The sequence below is a fragment of the Saimiri boliviensis genome, chromosome 7, assembly GCF_048565385.1.
Source record: "Saimiri boliviensis isolate mSaiBol1 chromosome 7, mSaiBol1.pri, whole genome shotgun sequence".
NCBI lineage: Eukaryota > Metazoa > Chordata > Mammalia > Primates > Cebidae > Saimiri > Saimiri boliviensis.
This window is the reverse complement of record NC_133455.1, coordinates 38,698,831-38,724,569: the sequence shown is the minus strand read 5'-3', so window position 1 is coordinate 38,724,569 and position 25,739 is coordinate 38,698,831. Positions and strand designations below refer to the sequence as shown.

General features: G+C 48.2%; 1 protein-coding gene across 1 annotated transcript in view; it reads left to right on the top strand.

The window, feature by feature from the left end:
- The first annotated feature begins 6,843 nt into the window (after positions 1-6,843).
- PLXNC1 (plexin C1) overlaps positions 6,844-25,739 on the top strand; it is a 163,134-nt gene continuing 144,238 nt past the window's right edge. Inside the window, exon 1 of the mRNA XM_010340165.3 lies at positions 6,844-7,902. Within this exon, the coding sequence (XP_010338467.2) occupies positions 6,844-7,902 (1,059 nt within the window). The remainder of the gene's footprint in view (positions 7,903-25,739) is intronic.

Sequence of the window (25,739 nt, the reverse complement as noted above, 5' to 3'; positions counted from 1 at the left end):
AAGTAGCATCTTTAGAGGGTTTCCATCTCTCCTACATAGCCTTCCTTGAGTATAAAGGAACCAAAAGCATCCAGTTTATCTCTTCATTATTAGTAGCGGGTGGGATAGGGTGAGATCTGGAGATAAGGAAGTATAGCAATCTCTTAATAATCCTGCTTTGGTAATAATGAATATCAATGACATATCTCGACTTTATGGAAGGGACTGCTGGAGTTCAGACTTAAGGAGAAACGTCTAAAAAGGAAAAAGCGGCGTGCTTGGTTTTGTATCTTGTTTGAAAATATATTTCAAACGTTCAGCAGAATTTGAGAGATCATAACCACCCTCTGCCCCCACCACCTTCTGAACCTTTAGTCCCCAGCAGTTCTGATTTACTTTCAAGATTCTTTTAGTTTTATGTTTTAACTGAAAAAAAAAAAAATCCTACCCAGCCAGGTTTCTATCTGTCTGTATCACCAGGTTGAATTTAGTGTAGGAAAGCCTGTGCAAAGAGAATAAAAATGTAGCTTTTTTCCGTTGCCAGATTCAGGGGAACCAACCATTTGGAAACAAAGGAGTTCCATTTTGACCAGCCACCTCTCTGCTTTCCATCAGCGGACAAACTGAATGTGCAGCTTTAAACATCATTTGGGGTCACCTCTAGATCCATGTTTGGAGGTAGATGGGTTTGTTAGTTACGATTCTGGCAGGAAACAGGTGACACGTGCAAACAGATACATTCATGGAGGGACCATGGCTGAGGCGTGCCGGGATGAAGGGGGACCAGCGGACCAGCCGCAGCGACAATCGTGGGATCCCATAGGCCTACAGAGGAGGGTGAGGGAGTGGTTACTGGGCCCACAGAAGTGTACTGGGCCCACAGGGCAGCTGTGAGAGAGGACTGTCCACAGGAGCTGTGGCCTTTGAGAGGTACACAGCCACAGCCAAGGCATACATGGGCAAGGAGGGAGCTAGGAGAATAAGCATTCAAACTGCACCCTAGCTGTCCACCTCTGGATCTCCAGCTGGGACTTCCCATGGGCTGAATCCAACCAGAAGCCAAAAGGCCACGGTGATGTCTGTAAATGTCAAACTTCTGGGTCTACAGCAAAAGGGGGAGGAGTGGGGAAATGGTCTGCAGGGAGAAGAAGAGACTATTCAGCACAGATGGGGAAGAAGAAAGAAATAGGAAGGAATAGGGAAGGGGTAGAAGAGATTGTGGTGATAGTTTCATGGGTGTGGACTTATTCCAAGCACAACACATTGTATATAATAAAGAGGTACAGATTTTTGTATCACAGTCAAACCTCAATGAAGGCTTGGAAAAAAAAAAGACAAAAAGAATAGGGGCAGGAGGGCAAGGCAAACATTGTGTCTTCCATGAACTTTGGATTTGGGGTTCTGTGTGTGGGGCTGAGTGCCTGATGGGTGCTGTTGTGCTGCCATATTCCCAGGGCTTCCCCAGGAGGGGTAATGAGCGGGGCTGCCCCAACCCTGGGGCCCCACACCCAGCTTCCCGACAGCAAAAGCCCGTGCTCAGAGCTGATACTGGTTGCTTCCTCCCCACCCTGGTGGGACGATTTTCTAGGGAGTGGCAAGGACATAAGAATGAGAAGGCACAGCAGCTTGGTGGAGAGCATCAGAGGGCTCACTGCAAAGTCCAGCAACTTTTTTCTCAGCTCAGAGCATCTCCCCACAAGAATCTCAAGGAAGCGGAAGTACAAGTGGCTGTGAAGTTATCTGCATGTTTATCTTATCTTCTGCTATTCATTTCAAGAGTTGGAGTTATTATTAATATGAAGGCCTGGTTTCTGGCAGCTCTTCTCTTAGAATGGGCTTATGCCAAGCTGCCAGTTATCAGAGGACTCAGAGCCTAGGATTATGCTGACAGCGAGTCTCAGAGCTGTGATAGGAGGGCAAAGACATGGGAAACAACATTGTATTAGAGAGGGATCAGCATTTTGTGTCTAGTCCTTGATGCCCTTTTGGCTCCTTATTTCCGAAGAACAGCAAGGACAATACAAGCAGGGACAGACTCTTGTAAACATCAGAGAAAAGCTTGATTTTCAAGAGACTGCTCAAGTTACAGAGATTCCCCGAAAATCTTTAGAAGTAATTAACTGATGAGTTTGCATACTTCATACAGGGTGAACTCCAGCCGGTCTAGAAAAACACTGTGATGGCTGGTTATTTACCATATTTTGCTTTCAACCAGTAATAGTCTCAGATTCTTAACTACGGATGGTTTTGGTGCATGTTTTGGAAAAAAGCCTCGAAACTTCATGACACTGAACACACTGCCTGGAGAGTGAGGGCTGGAATGCTAAGGTGATGTCCTAGGCTCCGTAGTCTCTTAAGCATATCTGACATTTTGTGTCCTTTCAATAAGCAATAGCTCATCCATCGCTAAAGCAGAGCATAGCGTCTTATTTAGCTTAAAGAAAGTCATTGGACTTTGCATAAAGAATCATTTCTTGTACGTTTCACTCCACTCTCCCATCTGCATTTGCACTCTGCTGGGGAATGACCATGAGCTATTAAATCATGACATGGAATAAGATGACAGCTGTAAAGGTGGGAGTGACCCCAAGTCACACCTACTGCAGGACCACCACAAGCCTTCCTGACTTTAAACCATGGCAGGGGGGCACTATTGCCAAGCATAAGAATGCTCAGCTATTGTCTAGGGCCATACTGGGTGAGCAGAGAGGATGAAGCATGGAGTTCCTTTAGCCATGTCTTAACTGTGCCATGCCAGAGAGACTTTTCATGTTGATTGAACTGTGTCCAACTTGTCTCTCAGCACCAATGTGAACTTACTAAACAGCTCTTCCTCGAATCTTCTTTCAAACGTCTACTCATCAGCAGTCTAGAAAGGAGGCTGGCTCATTTCTTTTTCCTGTCAGCCACCAAAAGGGCCTGGGAGATTTGATAAGGGCCTCCATGTGGAAGACCAGACAGATATCAGCAAAGCTGTGGAGGAAGAAGTGGCCTTAAATCCTAAGAGGACAATACAGATACTATTCCACCCACTGGAATGGTATTTCTCAAATTCTGCATAGGGGGTTGTAGCTGTGTGAGGCATAGAGAGAATTCACGGACCACCAGAACGAATATTCTCAGTTGCGTTCAATCTCTGCCAGCCAAGTCATGCTACAGACCACTGTCAGATTAAAAAAAAAAAAGAAAGAAAATCAGAAACAAAAAAAAGTGATAGCCATCTTGTGACTGTGACCAATTGCCTACTGAACAGTCCTTAATGTCCTGGGCCCCAGCAGGAAACCACTGAATCTATAAAGTCCTGTCCACCAGAAGTGAGTCTGATTGTGGATGGCCTGGTTAACCCAGATTGCCTTCAGTGCCTGAGGGAGTTGATATTTTCTCATTATGAAGACTTTCCCATCTAGTGAACGCTGCAAATAAAACTGCTCGGAATCAGTCTGAACTGCCTGTTTCCGTGGTAGCAGGCCTCTGTCTGGAGGATAAATCTGCACCATCTTCTTTTTTGGGTTTCAGCCAGTTGTGTTACAAGGAGTTCCGAAATGTGCTATAAGTGACACCCAACAAGATGGGCTTGGCCAGTTGGAGAGGGAAGCTTTGTCACCAAGGGGACTTGTACCCCTGGGCTAGACGGCGGTGTCCAAGAGAAAGTGATCAAAGAGATACAGAACTCACATGCCTAAATATTTATTTCAGTTGTTCGTATTTCCCACACTTTTCAAATGTGAACTTGTGTCCTGAAGGTGGAGCTTTAGTACACAAGAAAGCTGGGAAGGGGCAAACATGTTTGTACAAAATGGGGGTAGAATCAGCAAAGAATGCATTTATATGCATCCTTGTTGCCTACGTTTTTCATGCCAAAAAGTTAGCACAGATTCTGATTTCTTTCACCGTAGGAGTCTGCATACAATTAAATGGGAGAAAAAGAAGCCCACTCTTAAGAGTGGGGCTTATGGTCCCAGTAGAATGGCAGGGAACTGTGGCCATCAAAGCCATTTATACTTCTTGTGGGTAGTATTTTTAAGATGTTGTTTCTTTTTCAAAACGAAGCGGCAATGAATTGGGTAGTGATCAAAATGCCACACCACAGAGTATGTTTAATCCAAATAGCTCCCAAGATGGTCTGTGACTGATTGTACCAAATCTACTGGACTTAGAGGAATGACTTGGTTACCAGTGAAGTAAAACTATCTCTGGAATGGAACTGAACTATTGCTTCTCAGCACATAACGACACTGCCACCACCAGTTCACGGAGCCAGTGAAGGTCACTGAGTTCTGCATCAGTTACAGGGAAAACTGTCAAAACACCAGTGCATAAAAATCCCCTACTATGCTGTGGAGGGGGTCTCTGAGCTTCAAATGAGGTTTTTAAAATATTGCTTTTCCCAATTCCAGCGGTGCCAAAATTCTGAAAGCATTCCAGGAGGGTAGGGAGTAGGGGACGCCTGATATTTTGGAGGGGGTGAAACATCTGACTTGTCTTGCCTGAGATGTCCTGATTCACAACAGCTGGGTACTTCAGGCCTTTCCCCTTCTTCCTCCCCTCTCCTCGTGGACACTCCAACACCATCATCACAGCACGAAGGGCAACCTCGTATCTCGTGGGAAGGCATTTTCTACCTCCTGGCAGGCAAAGATAATGTTATCCAGTTGCAAATGAAAGGCTGATGAATGGAAAGATGACCACTCTGACTTTAGCGTATGAGAGCCACTGCTGAAATGATGGATCCTTGCCCTTCACGTCTAGAGCAGAAACTCACACTTCTCTTGTGCTTCTCCCTCCACCTCGCCCTCCTTTCCTTAAGCCTTCCAGAGCCCCTGCCATATTCCTCAGCACTGGGGAGAACTTGACGCACTGTTGGAGAAGTCTGAAACCTGCAACCTTCAGCAGCACTCAGCATCGGACGGAAGCCACCTTATTCCTTTCGCTTCCCAAAACAGATTGCACCTAGAGCTGGGGAACTTGGAGGGAAGGAAGAAAGGGGATAGCACCCCACTGCCCTCCCTGGGGCCTCTGGGCCTGGAAGTAGCCTGGGAAGGAACAGAGATCATTTCCCAAGGATCCATAGAGGTCCTCAGCACTCCCTTGCACCCCTGGCTTGCCTGCCAGACTCTAAGGAGGGTGCTGATGGTGCCACCAGTTGCCCCAGGAACCTGGGAGGTATTTGTGCATCCTCTGGGAAGCCCCATTCCGAGAAATCATGAACCTATTCCCCAGTGGGCAATGTGTCCCTGTGCTTCAGAAATTCTTGGTGGCTATGGGGGCAACCCAGCTGTTATTCACCCTCTGGGTGAGGTGGTGAGACCTCAGGGGGTCTAAAGGATAAACGTGGGTAATGATGAGACAGATGCAGAGCCTTGAAGGAAATGAGGGCACTTGGGTCTCAGAGTAGAAGGCAGGTCAGGGGGGCTGGTTGGAGCGTTTAACTTGGGGAACTTCTCAGTCTCACTGCAGAGAAAGATCTCTGGGGGATTATGGTAGCGGCCACAGGTGGCACTTAACTAGAGCCAGGTATGTAAGAGGCCCTGGGGCTAGATATGGATTCGAATCTCGGCTCTGACACCTACCAGCAGTAGAATGCCAGCCCGTTCCATAGCCTTTCCATTATCATTCTCCTGGACTACTAAGCAGGGATGACAATAACAGTCACTAATTAATAGAGCTTTTATGAGAATTATGAGTCTTAACCCATGCGGTGAATTTACAAGTGCATCCGGCACGTAGTAAGTGCTCAGTAAATGTTAGCCCCGCTCATTAGGTTAGATGGTGAGCAGAACTTTCCAAGAGCTAGGCTCGAGAGCCTGGGACTCTGTTGCCAAGGGAGATCAGAGAACCTTTGCAAATATGGGCGCTCTGGCCCCGCGGATTGTCCAGAACGAGCGTGTGGCGCCTGCCTTTCTGCCACCTCACTCCTCTGACCCGGGGAAACCCACTCCCTGCCACAGGGGCGTCTTGGTCCCCGGAGTCTCCGGCTCGGCCACGTCTCCCGCGCGCCTTCCCGGGGCCTCCCTCTCGCCGCTCCACACCTGTCAGCCGCCCTCGCAGCAGCCCTGTGGCCCGAGCCCCGGGCCTCCGCTGCAACCCCTTAGCACCCTGGATCCTCGCTCCGCGCGCCTGTCGTATCCCCGACCCGGCTGCTGTCGTAAACAAAACCGGGCGTTGGAGCAGCCCCGCGGGCTGACGAGCGCGGGAGCCCGCTCAGTGCGCCGTTAGCGCGCCCCGGGAGCCCAGGGCGAGCCAAGGGGGCGATGGTGGCGGTCGCGGCGGGCGGCTGAGCTTTGTTATGAATAGATGAAAGAGGCCACCTACACAGTAACCCAAATTACGAGACCTCCCTCCTCCCAATCTCACCGAATCAAGAGGGGAGGGGAGATGGGCGTGGAGGGAGGGCGGGCTGGCGGGCAGGAGGCGGAGGGCGGAGGAGGAAGAGGATGAGGAAGGGGGCCAGTTGCATCCCACTTTCACAATGGGAAAGTGAAACGCACAAGCGCACCCAACCTCTCCAGCCCTCCCCGCCCGCCTCGCTCCTCTCCACCCGTCCCCTCCCTTCCCCTCCGCGCCTCCCCGCGAGCGCCAGCGCTGCACACAGGAACTCTCCGGCGAAGGAGGGCGAGAAGGAAGCGGTGCCGGAGCGCGCAGGGCTTGCCGCCGCCGCCGCCGCCGCCGCACAGGCTGCCGGAGCGAGCCCGCCGCGCGCCGCCCTCCCCGCTCTCCTTCCCGGGCGAGCCGCGGGGATGGGGCGGCCGCGGGAGCCCGAGCGCGCGCAGGAACCGCCGCCGCCGCCGCCCGCGTCTCCGTTGCCGCGCGCCTGAGCCGCCGTCGCCGCCGCGCGCCCTGCCCGGGGGCGGCCCCCCCAGCCCCATGGAGGTCTCCCGGAGGAAGGCGCCGCCGCGCCCCCCGCGCCCCGCGGCGCCGCTGCCCCTGCTCGCCTATCTGCTGGCACTGGCGGCTCCCGGCCGGGGCGCGGACGAGCCCGTGTGGCGGTCGGAGCAAGCCATCGGAGCCATCGCGGCGAGCCGGGAGGACGGCGTGTTCGTGGCGAGCGGCAGCTGCCTGGACCAGCTGGACTACAGCCTGGAGCGCAGTCTCTCGCGCTTGTACCGGGACCAAGCGGGCAACTGCACGGAGCCGGTCTCGCTGGCGCCCCCCGCGCGGCCCCGGCCCGGGAGCAGCTTCAGCAAGCTGCTGCTGCCCTACCGCGAGGGGGCGGCCGGCCTCGGGGGGCTGCTGCTCACCGGCTGGACCTTCGACCGGGGCGCCTGCGAGGTGCGGCCCCTAGGCAACCTGAGCCGCAGCTCCCTGCGCAACGGCACCGAGGTGGTGTCGTGCCACCCGCAGGGCTCGACGGCCGGCGTGGTGTACCGCGCGGGCCACAACCACTGGTACCTGGCGGTGGCCGCCACCTACGTGCTGCCGGAGCCGGAGACGGCGAGCCGCTGCAACCCCGCGGCATCCGACCACGACACGGCCATCGCGCTCAAGGACACGGAGGGGCGCAGCCTGGCCACGCAGGAGCTGGGCCGCCTCAAGCTGTGCGAGGGCGCGGGCAGCCTGCACTTCGTGGACGCCTTTCTCTGGAACGGCAGCATCTACTTCCCCTACTACCCCTACAACTACACGAGCGGCGCTGCCACGGGCTGGCCCAGCATGGCGCGCATCGCGCAGAGCACCGAGGTGCTGTTCCAGGGCCAGGCGTCCCTCGACTGCGGCCACGGCCACCCCGACGGCCGCCGCCTGCTCCTCTCCTCCAGCCTAGTGGAGGCCCTGGACGTCTGGGCGGGAGTGTTCAGCGCAGCCGCCGGAGAGGGCCAAGAGCGGCGCTCCCCCACCACCACGGCGCTGTGCCTCTTCAGGATGAGTGAGATCCAGGCGCGTGCCAAGAGGGTCAGCTGGGACTTCAAGACGGCCGAGAGTCACTGTGTAAGTCCTGCCCCCGGGGCGCCGCGAGGAGCGCTGCTGCTGGGAGCCGCCGCCAAGGCAGAGCGAGCTGGGGGCGGGCGGCTGGGCTTGAGGTGGATCCGGCTGACATTTACCAGGTCTCAGGTTCACACCACAGGCGGCGGTCCGAAGGCTCCTTTCGGACAGTCCCCGAGACCTGAAGCAAGGCCTGAGGTCCCCAAAGGGAGAGTGTAAAAACAGGGGCGGGGAGGGTAGGAGTTAACTCAAAACTCTAGTTGCTGCATCCCAGTGCCATCCTTCCCTGTCCAAACAGGGACGCTTGTTTGGGGCTGAGGCTACCCGCGCAGCCCCTGTTTCCCATTCGCTTCTCCAGACTTCTCTGGGGCCCTTCTGTGCAGTCCCAGCAGGCGTGTGGGTCTGACCCTCTTGGTCAACACAGTTAGCAAACAGTGCCCTCGCCGGAGAAGCCATTGAACCTAAGGGGCTCGCTGCCACACCCCAGCCTTTGTGGCCCCCTGTCTCCGCCCCCCACCGGCAACGCAAGTGCTGTGGTCTGAAGAGTTGCTAGCCCGCTCAGCGTGGAGAAACGCCAGCCTGCTACAGAGGCTCGCGCTGGAACCGAACCCCCGGCGTGACCCGGTGCGAGGGGGCGGAGCTGTGGCTCTGCTCTGGGTGCGCTGTGGTCGCCAGCCGCTGGGAGAGGCTAGGCGGCAGATGTCCTTGTGGTAAAAGCCTCACCCTAGAGGGGAGCGCAAGGGAAAGTGTTGGGGGTGCTACAGGCAGTTTTTGGGCTCCAGATTGCGGGACTAGATGGCGGGACTCAGAGTCACCACCCTTGGGCTGAACCAGGCAAGCGACACAGGTTTCCCCTGGGCTCCCAGGGCAGCCACAGCTTTCATCTTGAGACTGGCATTCTTTGACTGGAAATAAAGAGGCAGTTCAAGAGCGTCCAGTGGATGGGGATTATGGACCCATTGTCACTTCTCCGGAGGCCGTTTCCCTTCCACGGCGGCTGGCACGCCAACTCCACATATGGCTCCGGAGAGGGGAGCCTGCTGGGAGCCTCCTTTATAACTGGGCAAAAATCAAAGCGCAGAAATTCACCGCTACAGGTGTTGCCATTGTTTTGGTACAAAATGAGTCGGAGAGGAAGGGGAGAAGTCACCACTTAGAAAATGTGTTGGTACAGGGGCAGGTTGGCTCCCAGGTATATTAACATGTGTACAGAAAGGCAGCTTCCCCCATCCCTTTCTTGCTCTGCAAAGCACATCTTACCAAATATTAGTCCTATCAGCCAGGGAGAAAAAAACCAGGTCTTTTGCAAGGCTTCTTAGAATGGTCACTTGCTGCTTCCTCTTTGCCTGTCAAGCTGTGTGCTGGGACACGCACATAACACCTTCATTTTGTTACTGGTATAATTTTTAAAAATATGTAAAAACACATATTTGTCTCCTAAATGACTTGCTGTTGCTGTACACGTAGAATTTCACATTTGATTCCTGTTTTTATTAGATCTTTATAATCTGATGGTTTAAGTTTGGTAAAATCATCGTTTCCTGCTTCTCTGTTGAAAGACTTGAAAGTACCTCCAAAATATTACTTTGTGTCAAGCTTTAGGCACACTTGGTCTCTGGGGTTAATGACAAGCCAGCTCAGAGGCCCGCAGCAGGTAATAAGAGTGGAAGTCCAAGCTTTGCCATCTGACAGCTGTGTCGATGTGTGGAGCCAAAACATTTCTCTTGACTGCGTCTCTCTACCTATTGGGTCCTGGAAGATTCAATTCCCTTCCAAACCCAGCCAGTCTCCTGAATGCACTCAATATCCTTGTTTTGGCTCAGTCAGGTGTTCCTGCTTATGCCGGGATCGGGAGGGGCAGAGGAAGTCGCAGAGCTCTTTATCCGTCTTCACGGGAGCTTCTGCAAGAAAGCTGCCCCTTGGAAATCAAGCAAGGGATAAACACATGCTGCCAAAAATCTGGATCTGCAAAAAATAAATAATGAAAATGGGTCCCTCCACAGCATTTCTTGCTGCTGCTATTTATCAAGAACTCCCAGTGTGCTCAGAGCTGTGTGTTCTGAAAGACAGGATCTCTACCCCCTGAGCTTGTCAGCCAAGTTAAATAACATACTCTGGTTCAAACAATAGCATGTCATGGCTGCACAGGTGGGAGCTTGGAGTTTTGCGGGGGTTTTTTTGTTTGTTTTGTTTTCATTTAAGTAAATTCCTTGTTGCTAGTATGCATTGAAAAGCCTTAATGGAATTGAATTTCAAGAGGAGTTTGAATGAAAAGGGGTGGTAGTTTTGACGAAAAAGCTGACAATTTTCTAACCTATTAAATTGGTAGAGAAGATACTCAATTCAACAAATATTTGTTTGATGCCTGCTAGTATAAGCAGTGTTGTGTGCCGGGTGCCACTGATTTTGTCACTGAAGGGACAATAGCAGGTTGCAACCTTGTGTAACGGGGTCATGGGATCGGCGTGCCCCTGGCTGTCACTCAGAAGAATGATGTCATTTGATTGCATTTGTTCTGCATTTTATGTTCAGGTCTTGAATGTGTTTTTGAAAAGGCATTCTGAATTATAGGTGCCTAAAACAGGAGCAGGACTTGAAACACTCTCGCGGGAACCTCAATAGATTCCAGCAGCGATTCCTTCAGAGCAGACACAGTAATTTTAACAGTAATCCACAGGCTGCAAGGCACAAGCGGCTGGATTCGCTTGCCTTCTTTTTCCCTCTCCTCCTAGCTGGCTCTTATTTTCCATCTTCAATCAACCATAGTCAGAAAAGTGACAGGACTGACTGGGTTGCATTTTTCCATCTCCTGCTTCTCTTATCTCTTGTCAGGGATCCTCCCCACCTTCAGCTTCTGCTGAGGAGTAATTTACGAGATGCTTGTGCAATGAGCTTGTACTCAGAAGTTTACACACTGGACTATTACTTTTTCTGCCTTGCCACCAACTTTGAATCTACTTTCGCAACTGTAGCAGGCTAACTGCAGCTCCCAAATGTGCTAAGGCAACCGGTTTCTGTAGATGGCCTCTTTGAGAATCTTCTGTGATATTTGTACAGCACTTCTGCATGTATTATTTCTTTTGAGCCCCTCATCAAGTCTGAAGTTGATTCTGTGAGGATCATCTCATTTTCCAGATGAGGAGGCTCAAGATCAGTTAAGCCATTTGCTGAAGATAGTGAGATAAGTGCCAGAGCCCTCCAGCTTAAATCCAGGTCTTCCAATGTCTACATCTCTTCTCCCTCCACCACCCCAGGGCTTCTCGAACTTTCCCTTGAAGGTCCCCTAATCAAATTGGCAACAAACAACCTTCCCTAGGATGTGGGGTTGAGGCTAGAGGGAAACCTCAGAAGGCAGTCCATGCCTCTAATCTTGGGTTGTGTTTGAAAACTTCATGTGGTCTCTTTCCTTTTTTCATTCTTTTTTTATAACATACCTGTGCTTGGATTAATATAAAAATAAATGTTTTTAGTTATGCATTAGTTAATTAATTTGACTTCCTCCCTCTTGGAACTCTCACTACCCCTGGCACACCAATGTGATCCATAGAAGAGTGTTTGTGTTCGAGTTTGCGGAGTCTGATTGCTCCAGACTTGTTTGGCTGCCATAGTTGGCTTTCGGGGTTGCTTGTGGTTTAAACATGGTGGCCACCCCTCTGTAGACACCGAAGGTGGTACAGTGTCAGTCCACAGGACTCGAGGGCATTCTAGTTTGTTCTGTAGTTCATTCTACCCTTTGTCGGGGGACACACCCCCTTCTTCCACACTCACGTAGTTCTGAAGCCTGACATAATTTAACTGTCATGCAGACAACCACAGAACACTCACATGCTGTCCAGCAGACAGCAACCCAAGGCACATGTGTGGAGAAGTGACATCCTGGTTCCGCTTGGCAATGCAGCCTATTGACCTCAAAATCCACAGTCTTCCTGTGATATTTATTTCTCTTCTAGTTTCTGTTATGATTTTGTCAAGCCATTTTGCTGTCTATAGACTAGATGGTGATTTTACCCTCATATACACATATGATATGCAAAAATGGATTCAAAAAGGACAATTGCAGTGACAGCACCCATTTAGAAAGAGGGGGAAAGCAATCATAGCTACTATCTACTGAATAGTTATTATGGCCAGGTTTTGTGTGAAGCAATTTACATGCCTTATTTTCTGTTGATTCTCATTCACCATATGGGGCAAGGACTATAGTTATCATGGTGATTAGAGATGAGAAAATTAAGGCCCAGAGAGCTTCTGTTAGGTTCCATAGCTGGAAAATTCAGAGGATTTAGAACCTGGGTGGCCCAGCTCTAGACCGGAGCTTTTAACCACCTTGCAAGTCCGTATTCAGGAGCCCTATCCTATTACCATTAATAATTGTGATGGTGATGATAGTAAAGACATCCAAAGCACATGGCATTTTCTATGGGTCATAGTGCTTATTCTATACCTATTAACTGATGAATCCAGAGAATACTGCTATCGAGTACATGGGATCCCCACTGATAAATAAAGAAACCAAGGCCTGAAGGGTTAAATAATTTTTACATGCAATAATGTATGCATGTCCACTGCCAGAGACAGTCACCACAGACATTAGGTCCTGGTGTTGATCTCATCCTGTATGGAGCAAGCTAGGCCCTTAGAACTGCTGTGCTAAGACTAGCTTTTTGTGGACACAGGCATGGGATACAGCAGAGAATCCTTAGTTAGGAGCTGAGTTTCTAGGTTTGCATTGATGACCACCTGAAGTTTTGACCCCGGCAGGATTGTAGTTTCTCAGCTACAAACTTGTAGACAGTCTTGGTGTTCCGAGCATGCAGGCCTATACATGGCCTCAAATGGTGTTCTCTATTGAACCCCCCCGCCCCCCCCCCATACCTAGCAGAGTACCGAGTATGTAGTTGGGACTTCAGAAACATTTGTTGAATGAATAAATGAAGGATCTTAGAGGATCTTGTTGGAAATGTTTTCTCTACTCAGCAACACTTTCTGGGCATCTGGTCACCTCGTGCTGCCTTAACCATTGCCTTTTTCTTAATGGCTGATGTGTCGGAGCCCCTTTCTTCCTTAGTTTTAGGTTATAGGGAACCCTCGACTCCTTCAACTCTTCCCAGGTACTTTCATTTATTGGAATACCAGGCTTCTGGTGTTGCCAATTTGAGAGTACTTTTGATCATGGAAACCTAGCATGGCTGGAACTTCTATGGTGTAATTTTTCTTTGCCTTTCAACTCTGAGAGGAAAGGGTTTCATGCTGTAGGTAGCAGTCCTTAAAGGGTGGACTCTGGCCCAGCAGCATGGACATCACCTGGGAACTTGCTAGAAATGCACATTCTTGGACCCTACACCAGACTTACTAAATCAGAAGCTCTGGAGGTTGGGGTGAGACTGGCAATCTGTATTTTAGGAAGCACTCAAAGGGATGTGAAGTCATGCTTAGGTTTAAGAACCACTGTTGTAAGATAAAAGAATTTTCTTTGTATTCCACCTGAGGCACCTGGGATAGGAACTTGTCCCATTTTGTTTTCCTTGCATTTTACTTAGGGCCATAAAAAGTAACCAACACATTTTACCACTCTGATATTCCTTATTCTCTCCTCATTGACCAAAGGCAGTATCTAGAAAGCCCTCTAAGCCTTACCATTTTGGGGCTTGGAGTCTGAGTCTCAAAAACCTATAAGTCGTAGTTTAATCAGCTCCTTCACTCTTGCACATGAGTTTATTTGTATTTCACTCCCAGATATGGGGGGATGTCTAGAGTCTTCTGTTGTGCTGTATACCAGAACCAATTGCACACACCTGACATTCTCTCCAAGGGTCTCTTCTTTACAACATCAATCCTGATACCAATTTCTATCCTAGTCAAGTACAGTTGGTTGCGTGGAATAAAGATCTACCTGAGTAAGCTCAAATAAAGGGATGAGGGATTTTGTGAACAGAAACACATGGAATTACATGGTAATCTAGGAATAAAAGCAATACCCTCTAATAGTTATATGCACGGTCACTGGAACCAGGTCACCTGGGACCAAAGCTACCAGTTACCAGTTGTGGGACTGTGAGCAAATTATTCAACTTTTCTGTGCCTCAGTTTCTTCATCTGTAAGTAGGGATCCTCTTGGCTTCATAGGATTATTGTCTGGATTCACGAGTTCATATGTGTAGAATGAATACTGCTTGACCCATAGTAAATATTACATCTGTGTTTACCATCATCACCATCATTATTACTAATAGTGTTAGGATGGGCTCCTTCATATGGAGTTGGAAGGTGGTTCTGCATTCAAGGAGCTTGAAGGAGCTCAGTCAGCATCAGCAAATGGTGCATGCTCCTTCCTTGGTCTCCCTGTTAACATGACTTATCCTGGCTGCTTTGCACCATCCCCCTACCAGATGGCCTCCTCTGCGTCCTCAAACATCTACTCCCTTCCACCTGACTATGCCTCAGCCTGCCTTGATCCCCACTGTCTATCTTTTCTTTCTATTTTTTTTTTTTTTGAAACAGGGTCTCACTCTGTTGCCCAGGCTGGAGTGCAGTGGCACAATCTCAACTCACTGCAACCTCCGCCTCCTGGGTTCAAGCGATTCTCCTGCCTCAGCCTCCTGAGTAGCTCAGACTGCAGGTGTGTGCTACCACGCCCAGATAATTGGAATAAAATTATTTCTTAAACAATATAATTCCTAGAGGAGAGACACTAGAAACTTTTTTTTTTTTTAATACAAGGTCTCACTCTGTCACCTAGGCTGGGGCACAGTGGCATGATCGTAGCTCATTGCAGCCTGAAACTCTTGGGCTCAAGCGATCCTCTGGCCACAGCTTCCCAGGTAGCTGGGACTACAGGCACACACCACAATGCCAGGCTGATTTTGTTTATTTTTGGTAGAGACGAGGTCTTGCTATGTTGCCCATGCTGGTCTCAAACTCCTGCGCTAAAGCACTCCTTCCAAAGTGCTAGGATTATAGGCATAAGCCAGCATACTTGGCTTCCCACTGTACATCTTAACAGACTTTTGCCTTCTGCTTTGGCTGCTAATTTGCAATGACTTTCCATATTGTTTATTCCAAGTTGCCAGGAGAGAGTTAGAGTTGAGTCCAGTTCATCTTTCGCACCAGATGATGAGCCCGAGTTCAGTGTAGGGATTTATAACCCTTGGGGCAGGTGCTGGCCCCTGGTCTAACTAGAAGAAGGGGATCAAACATGCAGTTGTCCCCAGTGGGCACTGTGGGTGGATTCCCTTAGAACAGCATGGTGGAAGAGCCATACCAAGACTTAACACCGGACTACACAGTAGCATACAGTATCTGCCTCCCTTAAAGTTTACTGATGACCACTCCCTTCCCCAAACATGCGTTGGCATACAGATGATGAAGACTGGGAAACCCCAACGTTGTCTTGGGACCAGTGTGCAGCCAGCATAGGGCTAACCTGTTCATCGAAGTGGGGCTGTGGCAGTGGTAGGTTTTCTTACCTGTTTTTTATGAAATGTGCTTATCATTTTTCTTAGTTTTAATTCTCTTTCTTTCTTTCTCTCCTTCGTCCCTCCCCCCCTTCTTTCTTTCTTTCCTTCCTTCCCTCCCTCCCTCCTTCCTTTTCTTTTTTTTGAGACAGTTTTGTTCTTGTTGCCTAGGCTGGAGTGCAATGGTGTGATCTCAGCTCACTGCAACCTCTGCCTCCCGGGTTCAAGCGATTCTCCTGCCTCAGCTGCCCGAGTAGCTGAGATTACCAGCATGCATCATCATTCCCAGCTAGTTTTATATTTTTTATTAGAGACGGGGTTTCTCCATGTTGGTCAGGCTGGTCTCAAACTCCTGACCTCGGGTGATTCACCCATCTTGGCCTCTCAAAGTGCTGGGATTATAGACATAAGACACAGTACCCGGCCTTAGTTTTAATTTTCTATCTTGGTGAAATGCTCATTTTTATATGATCACAAAAGCAAATAGAACTGTGACCTGCACCTTCACAGTTTCAGTAGTTGATTTTCACGTTGGTTGGATTGTCTGTTCAGTAGCTACATACAGTGTTTTCTTTAGAGAAGTTACTAGGCGGATTTGGCCCTATTTCCTTCCTATCGCCCTGGTCAATGCTGTTACGCAGGGGTCAGCAAACTCTTTCTGTAAAGGGCCAGATCATCAATATTTTAGGCTTTGCAGGCTATGCACAGTCTCTGTCACAACTGCTCCATTCCGCTGCTGTAGTGTGAACACAGCCATGGACAATACGTAAATGAACAGGCAGGGCTGCGCTCCATTAAAACGTTATGGACACCTAAATGTGAATTCCCTGTAATTTTCACTTGTCATGAATTATTCTTTTTTTGATTCTTTTCAACCATTTTAAAATGCAAAAGCTATTCTTAGCTCGTGGTCCGCTCAAAAAACAGGCAGCAAGCCAGATTTGGCCCACAGGTGGTGGTTTGTTGACTCCTGCTATTATAGAAAGAATGGGAGTAAAACAAGCCTTTCCCATATATAGTCTGATACTCATGGCAAAAGAGATGTGACCACAAGCTGCTGTGAAAGTCCCAAAAAGAGGCGTTCCACTCAGCCTGGGAGGATCTGGGAGGCTTCAGAGAGGTAATGCTTGAGCTGTGTCTTGAAGCTGAGTAGAGAAGGCAAAGAAGGGAGTTCTAGAGAGAAGGCACAGCTTGTGCACAAGCAGGAATTTGAATAAGCCTGGGAACCACAAGCAGCTCACCCTGGCTGCAGAATGTCCAGAAACGAGTGTGCAGGTCCAGATGGTGTAGGGCTTAATGAGACAGGCAAAGGTGGTTGGATTTTATCCTGGTGGTTGGTCCTTTTCAGATTCTCCAAACCTTCCTTTAAAATAAATTCTCAATCAGAAGCTCCATATGAGAAAAAGATTAAAAATTATCATTAGGCAGGGAGCAGGTGGCGCATGCCTGTAATCCCAGCACCGTGGGAGGCCAAGGCGGGCAGATCACTTGAGCCCAGGAGTTTTAAAGACTACCCTGGGCAATGTAGCAAGACTCCATTTGTACAAAAATAAAAATCTTAGCCAGGTATAGTGGCACATACTTGTAGTGCCAACTACTTGGGAGGCTGAGACAGGAAGATTGCTTGAGCCCAGGAGTTCAAATCCAGCCTGAACAACATAGCAAGACCCCGTCTCTTAAGAAAAATTATCATTGACTTCGTTCTCTTTGTAAGACCAACTACTAGGTGCTGGGAACACGGGGTGAGCGGGAAGCAGGCGTTGGGAGTTTCTGGAGCCCTACGACTTGCCTTACCTCCATCCAGGCCTGTTCTAGAACTCTGCTGAGCAAGGTGTGAAAACCATGGCTAAGGCTGATGGAGTACAACAGCAGGATTATAAACAGACACAATCTGAATGTGTTCTAGAAAGATTGCAGAGGAGATAAAGTGGCTGTGGTAAGGTTGGAGGCAAAGCACCTTATTAGAAGAACTATCATTTGTTCATATACTTTCTTGAGTTCCTATTATGTGCTAAGCAGTGAGTGGAGACATTTATATCAGTGGTATACAGGGCAGACAATTGACATTTAGCAAACTGTTACTTTTACATTAAGGTAATAGCTAAAACAACGCTCTTACTGTATATTATTATTCTAAGCAATTTACCGATATTAAATCATTTAATCTTCACTGTAACTTTACAAAATGAGCTGTATTGTTATTTCCATTTTAAAGATGAAGAAATGGAGGCGCTTCACTAAACAGGTGATGCAGCCGAGCCACTTCGGGGTGCAGGTGTTGGGGTAAGTTCTCTTTAAAGAGGCTGAATTGATACCAGGAAGATGAGAAAGGCTAGTTACAGGTTTCCCGCGCACAGCTGGGAGGAGCACTGGAGGACACGTGCAAGGGCTCAAAACGGAACAACCTGGTCTTGGTCTTTGTGGAGAGCAAAACGCTAGTGTGGTTGTGGCTAGGGAGGTAGGGGGGAGAGCATGAGGGGAGGAGGCTGGAGAAGGAAGCAGCCGTCCTAGCCTACAGGCCTCCTAGGCAATGGGAAGGAGATTAGATTTTTCTTCTCGAGCACAGGAGAGCCTTTGAAGGGAAGTGAAATGATTGGATTTGAATTCCTAAATAATGGCTGCCCTGTGGGGAATGGATGAGAGATTGGCCACAGTGGAAGGAGGAAAGCCGGCAGGAGGCTCTTGCCGTTCGTCCAGGCAAGAAATAATGTCACCTTGGCCAAGAGCAGTGGTGACGAATATGGAGAGAAACAGATGGATTTTGTTTATTGCAATAATTCAACGGAGGGATGTTGAAGACGTGAAGTGAGGTTGCAGCAGTGAGGATGGAGAGGAGGGATGAAATGAAATCGCTTTTGAAGACACGGAGGACCAATTAGAAGATGAGTTTAATTCGTGTGGATTTTTAGATGCTAAGTAGGCAATTGGCAAGGAAGTTAGGAGTCGGGATCCACTCCATAAACCCTGGGGTGTGCCAGGCCCTGCGTTGGGCCACACACATCCCTGTTTGGGCTGTATATGCCTTGACGGGAGTGGCCAGGTCTGGCTCATCTTTGTTTCCCAGGCATCCGTCAGGCTGGCTAGCACATGGTGAGGGAGCCCTCGGTAAGTGTTTCTAGAAGTGGAAAGAAGGTGCTCTTCATCTGGTGGAGAAGACAGCGATTACAGCATGGTGAGGTGAGGGCGTCCAAGAGGAGCGGACACTGGGGCTCTGTTTTGAGGAAGAGTCAATCTGGGCAGCGAGAGGGAAGGGTGTTTCCTTTTGACTCCCTTCCAGTGAGGCAGGATTCCTCGCCGTCCGGTCTCCTCGCAACCTGGTTGAGAAAGCGTGTTACTAACACACCAGCTGTTCCTGATCATCGCCCCTGGGTCTTCTCCTAAGCCTCCTTTCTCCATCATTGACGCCTTTTAAAAATTGGCTTCTGCGGGCTGAGCCTTGCTTCTCTGAGGCAATAGAGGAGGGAATAGCCTAGAGCAGCTGGTGGCTGTATGTATCACCTAGTGTCAGCTCCTGTACTTAGCAATATCTTTCTCCCTAACCCTGTGGAGCCTTGTGCTGTAGACTCTAACGCAGCCTGTAGACCCCCTGACAGAATAATCTTTTTAATGCATAAAATAAAAACATTGGATTGCAAAATACACCCAATGTATTAATATATCAATCTATCAAAATGTTTTTTCAATTTCAGGTATAGTAATATATCTTAACACATTCAATAGCAAGATCTAGAGGCAGTAACTACCATAATTTCAAAGCAGAGATGAGCGTAAGTGATATTTTGAGGTATCTGCAACAACTATCAAATAATATGGAAATATCTGATTTCTTTTGATGACAAAGTCACAGGTTCAGTAAATACTGCTGTGGCCTGAATCCATGATTAAAGGAAATGCTAAGTTCCAGTAAGACCTTGCTAGAATCAAGATTTTTTTTTTCCATCTAGTTTCATGGATTCCCTGAATTCTGTTCATGAACTGTGGATATCAGTGGAGTCCCACTCTAACCATTTATTTCAGTTACCAAGTATTTCAGAAACCAGTGACATGAACTGCAAAGTGCTGCGTTTTGTTTCAAAACGCATTTGATTGGCTTATTTTGACAATAGGAAGTTTGTTCCCATCTGTATTTTACAGGTCAAGTACTTGGTCATTAGCAGGTGCTCCATAAATAACAGGTAGATGAGTGAATGCGTGGGTGGGTGGGGAGAGAAAGCTCTCAGAGAGGATAAATGAGTGTCTAAATACTTACAGCTCGTAAGTAATAGAGCTTGAACTTGAAACCACGTATTTTTTTACTCTAAATCACTTCTTTCTACTCTTCCATGCTACCATCAGCTACTTTAATTTGAAAGAACACAATGATAGGGTATGCTCTTAAAATTATGCTATTGAATCATGGGAAAGAACAATCCTATTATGATTTGCTTTGGTCGGAGCACACCTAAAGTACTGTGTTTACTTCTTAGAGGCACATTTTAAGTACACTGAGTCTGTTGTCTGTTCATGGACTGAGATGGCAAGAGACCCAGAAACTGTCTCTTACAGGCTGTCAATGAGCTATGGATGTGAAGTTCAGAGAAGGCCAATTTACATGGCAATAGGAGGTCTGGGGTGATTTTCTATTGCTCCCCAAGGCAGAACCAAGGCCCAATATTTACAAGGGACAAATTTTGGCTCAGTTAAAGAACTTAGTAATGATGAGGCCTACTTATCAAGGTATCAGAGTTGCCTGATGAGATATTGACTCTAAGTATTCAAATATTGACCCATTTATTTATTTATCCATTTGATAAGCATTTACTTACAACCTACTGCATGCCAGATGCTGAGGTGGATGCCGCATTCAAAGTGTGGAATACAATAAACTACTGGAGATAGTCGATCTTATACAGATGGAGTCTACTGGGAGCCAGACAGTGAGTACGTTTTTAAAAACAGTAGTTGTAATAAGTATTTTGAAGGAAATAAATGGAGTGCTGTGATTCAGAATCAAAACTAAGGTAGGAACGGGAAGAGCTATGGTCATGTGTCCACGCATAGGTGACATTCAATTTGAAACCTGACAGGTTGAAAAGAGCCAGCCTACAAGGGTGTGAAGGAAGGTGGAGCTAGAAGAAGTAGCAAGTGCCAAGGCCCTGAGACAGAAAGCTGGTAATGTGTCCAAGAGTCTGAAAGAAAGCGACGGGACTAGGGGAGCTGAAGCAGAGTGCAGGAGAAGAATGGCAAGGAATATGTGTGAAGACGTCATGAGGGACCAGCTCAGGGAGAGCCTGGGGAGGGATAAGGATTCAATTGTCAGCGTAGTGATGGGAAGCCATTGGAGAATTTTAGTCAGGGGAGTAACAGGACCTGTTTCATATTTTAAAAGATCACTTTGGCTACTGGACAGAGAATAGATTGAAAGTTAAAAGGGAGACACCAAGAGTCTCGTGTACTAGATGGGGAGGGGAATGATGGACGCTTGGGCTGAACACAGCCTATAGAGATAGAGAAGGTGAATTTGAGATTACTGGGAAATTCGACTGAGATTTAGAATTTAGTGGATGTGGGGAGTGACAGAAAGAGAAGAGTTGAGGGTGATTCGTGGTACAATTGACCATGATAGGGAGCAGGGCCAGAGAGAAGAAAAGTCTGATAGCCATTTGTCAGCAACTCTGAAACCATGCACAGATTTCAGTGGTTCTCAACAGGGGATGATGACATTTACTTAGGGGATATTCAGAAGTGTTGGGGAGGGGACTTTCGCAGTAGTCAATATGGTGGAGGGCACTCCTTTGTGGACAGATTCAGGAACACTAAAAGTCCCACGTCACACAGAACAGCTCCCACAATGAGGACCTATCCTATGTAGCATGCCAGTCGTTTCCTCCTGGAAAAACATTGGTGGGCTGAGTCTCTTAATTCTAAGAATCTAGGGCTGGTCTGGTGGCTCACTCCTGTAATACCAGCACTTTGGGAGGCCAAGGTAGGTGGATCAGGAAGTCAGGAGTTCAAGACCAGCCTGGCCAACATAGTGAAACCCTGTCTCTACTAAAAATACAAAAATTAGCCGGGCATGGTGGCAGGTACCTGTAGTCCCAGCTACTTGGGAGGCTGAGACAGGAGAATCACTTGAACTCAGGAGTCGGAGGTTGCAGTGAGCCAAGATTACACCACTACACTACAGCCTGGTTGACACAGTGAGACTCTGTCTCAAAACCAAACAAACAAACAAAAAGGCCAGGCGCAGTGGCTCACACCTATAATCTCAGCACTTTGGGAGGCTGAGGCGGATTGATCACCTGAGGTCAGGAGTTCAAGACCAGCCTGACCAACATGGTAAAACCCCATCTCTACTAAAAAAAAAAAAAAATTAACCAGGCATGGTGTCACATGCCTATAATCCCAGCTACTCAGGAGGCTGAGGCAGGAGAATTGCTTGAACCTGGGAGGCAGAGGTTGCAGCGAGGCGAGATCACACTACTGCTACTCCAGTCTGGGCAACAAAGTGAGACTCTGTCTCAAAAAAAAAAAAAAGAAAGAATCTAGGAAAATGCAGTTTTTACACTATCTGCCATTTATATCTTTTTTTGTGAATTATTTGAGTCAGGTTATCTTTTTGTAAGTGATTGACTGAAATTAGCCATAGGGAGGAGAAGGAGGTTTAGGTGGCGGTGGGGAAGGGACAGAAAGTAGAAAGAAGGATGACTCTTGTAGAGTGGGACTTTGCTGGTGGGTGGGCCTGGGAGGCTGGGGACACTGGGGCCTGTGGAGGGAGGGGAAAGTGTAGGAGGAGGTGACATACGAGCTTCACCACCAGCGATGGTCTAGAGGTTGCCTGGCTGTGTCCCTAGCACACTTTGAACCTCTCCTTTTGATCATTCGTGTCCCCAGTGTAAATTCTTCCTTCAGACGATCAGATAAAGACCATCACCGAGTCAGATCCCAGTCCGCACTGTATATGCTAGAATGGAGAAAGGCAACCCGAGCTCTCCTGGCTAATAAAATCACTGCCTGACTTGGGCATATAGTTGTTCTTTCCATCTCCTTAGCTGGATAAAAATAATCTAATTATTTTCACACCATGATTTCATCTGGGCCTCACAACAACGCTGAGAGGCAGGACATGCGATATTACTGGGTCCATTTCACAGATACGGTCACTGAGGTTCAGGAAACTTAACTTGCTGGAATCAAGCACTCTATAAGGGACAGAGCAGGGGCCAGAACTTGGGTGCAGGGCTCCTTCAGAGGTTTCCCAATGGTAAGTGGGCCCCTCGGGAAGTAATCCAAAATGATGAAACTGCTTCAAAACAAATGGATCCCAAAGGGAACAGAATATAAAATTAACTGCCCGACAGAGGCATTTTATCAATGTACAAGAAATTGATAGGCACCCTGTCAGTATTTCCTCCCCCACGGTAAGTTAAAATCAACACACAGGAATCCTTTTAGCACCTGGGGGCAAAACACTTGACTTTTGCTAGGTGCTCGATACTGGAGGCCCCAGTTTTGTGCCTGTTCTCTCCCGATGCTGCCACAATGCTGGAGCATGGCTGTGAGCGCCCTGTCTGAACCTTGATGAGCTGGGCCATCTCTCACATGGTGGGCAGAGCCGAACTGTGGTGCTACTCTAGAGGGTGCCTTTCACACCTTGTGATGCATGACTGATGCCCCCTGGAGTTGTGTAAGACACAATGGGGGAATATTTATTGTCCAGGAAAACTCGTATGAAGCAGCTGCAAAGAAGTCTAGCTGTTTTCCTCATGAAATGCCCATGATTCCCTGCACGCGTGCACACACACACACACACACACACGCCCCACACCCCTCAGGAGCCTTGGTCCTAGTTTGCTGTATCAGGCCCAAAGCTCTTTCTCTCTTTCAGCCCAAACATTGTTTGAGCCAAGGTAGCTTTCTCCTCCAACTGAGAAAAGTTTCCCTCTTAGAGCCGGCAAACGTGTAGGCGTGACGTTATGCTTAGACATGGCAGGAAGGAGAAGCAGAGTGACAACTCTGAGGGAACCAAGAAAGCCCAAAGGGGAGACAAGGTTTAGAGCAAAATCAAGATTGGATTTTGTCATGAAAGGCAGAACTGGCAAAAGCATCATTACAAGGCATTAACCTTGTTACACACAGACGAACAAGCAGAGGCTGGGATTCAGAAATAAATTACACATAATAAACTAGACAGAATAGGCTGAGAGCAACATTAGCGATTATGCCCTAAGGGGAGAGAAGGGCAGGATAGAAAATAGGCCGGAAAAAAAGAGAGAAAGAATAATCTCTGGACACAGGGGGCTGACGGCACTGTTTCCCCTCTTCTTCTGCCTGGTTCCCTGGGTATTAACCTCATTTTTATGAGGACGTTTCTCGGGAGCCTGCCTTTCTTTTGTTTTCATTTGCTGCAATGAGCATAAGAAAGCCATTCAAAGGGTTCCTTTTCCCATTCACAGGGACCTGTCCATTTCTGTGTGTTTCCAGCACAAAAGAATCCATTTCCATTCAGCCAGAGCAGCCCCTAGAGTTTTCATGAGGTCTGAGCCTCCTCTCCCATTTTCTTCCAGGCTCGCTGTTGTAACTGGCTACAAAATCCTGACTGTGGCCAGGGTCCTCCAGGGTGGTGAGAGGAACAGGCTCTTGTCCACGTTCTGGTCCCTGCAGCTGAGGAAGAGCTGCAGTTTAGTATCTACTCCAACAGGTTGCGATTGTCATTTCTCAAACAGTGACTTGCTTTTGGTTCCAAGTAGCAGAAAACCCAACCAACAATGGCTTAAACCATGGCAACTGTTGTTAACGTAGTAAAATGGTTGTAAATTGGAGATCTGAGGCTCAGAGGTTTCTTCTGGAACGGAAGGGAAAAGAAAAGATGTCTCTTTTCTTTTCCCTGCACCCATATTGGCATGTTGTCTTCCATCCTTCATCTGGAATCTCATGGAAACAGAATGATTACCACGAGTCTACACGTGGTGACATCACACAACTGTATTCCAGAGGAGGAAGTGAGGGATGCGGGCAAATGGCTTTTCCTCTAAAGCCTTCTATTATCAAGGAGGAAATTTATTCCCAGAAATCCTTCCAGTGGACTTTTTACCTCTCCCTGCCCAGGACTGTGTCACATGACCACCCTTAGCTCTAAGGGTTAGGAAAACCAGTGTCTGGCAATAGGAAATGGAGTTGCCGTTTGGCTTGACCCAACGATGGCTTCCACCAGGCTTGGGTTCTTTGCTATCTCAACAAAATTAGGGTTCTTATTGGCAAAGAGGAAATAACTGCCATGGATGTGGCAGTAACTTGCATTTTTAAATGAAGTGATGATAGCAAGCATGGGTTATGTGTTGCTATGTGCCAAGCACTGTTCCAAGGGTTACTGAGGCTTACGCACTAACCCATCCGGTCCTCATAAAAAGTCTGTGGCATAAAAATTCTGTGCTGTTAACATCATTTACACCATATAGAGGAGGAAACTGAGTCACCGAGAGATTAAATCACATGTACAAAATTATGTAGCTAAAAAGTGACAAGAGCCAGGAGTCAAACTTAGGTGTTCCAGCTCGCTACGCTATACTGCCTTTATTAGGTAAGATGATAAAACACTTCAAGTAGCACACAGTAAGTGTTAATACATGTTAGCTGGTATTATTATTATTACTACTATTATCATCTCTTTTTTGTAACCACCCGAGCAGTCAGACATATCAGCCTTATTAGATGGTTTAGAAAGCCAACCTGTCACAGGGTTAAATGAATTGCCCAGGTCACCCAGTGAGTGAGAACCAAGCTCCAATGCAAACAAGTCCTGGGTGGTGCGTTCTCTCAAATTTGAGAATGTTGATTTAATGGCTGCACCATGTACCTTTGCTACCTTTTTTTAAGGTAGGCTCCCACTTTGTTGTCCAGGCTGGAGTACAGTGGCTCAATCGTAGCTCACTGTAACCTGGAACTCCTGGACTCAAGCGATCCACCTGCCTCAGCCTCCTGAATAGGTGGGACAACAGGTGTGTGCCACACACCTAGCTAATTTTTTATTTTTGTAGAGATGGGGGTCTTGCTGACCCAGGCTGGTCTCCAGCTCTTGGCCTCAAGCAATCCTCTCGCCTCAGTTACCTCTACTATTGATCCCGGACTGACTTTGAAAAAACTACAGACTGGGCGGGGTGGCTCATGTTTGTAATCCCAGCACTTTGGGAGGCTGAGATGGGCAGATCACCTAAGGTCGGGAGTTCGAAACCAACCTGACCAACATGGAGAAACCCCGTCTCTACTAAAAAACAGAATTAGCCAGGCAAGGTGGCACATGCCTGTAATCCAAGCTACTTGGGAGGCCGAGGCAGGAGAATAGCATGAAGCTGGGAGACAGAGGTTGCAGTGAGCCAAGATTGCACCATTGCACTCCAGCCTGGGCAACAC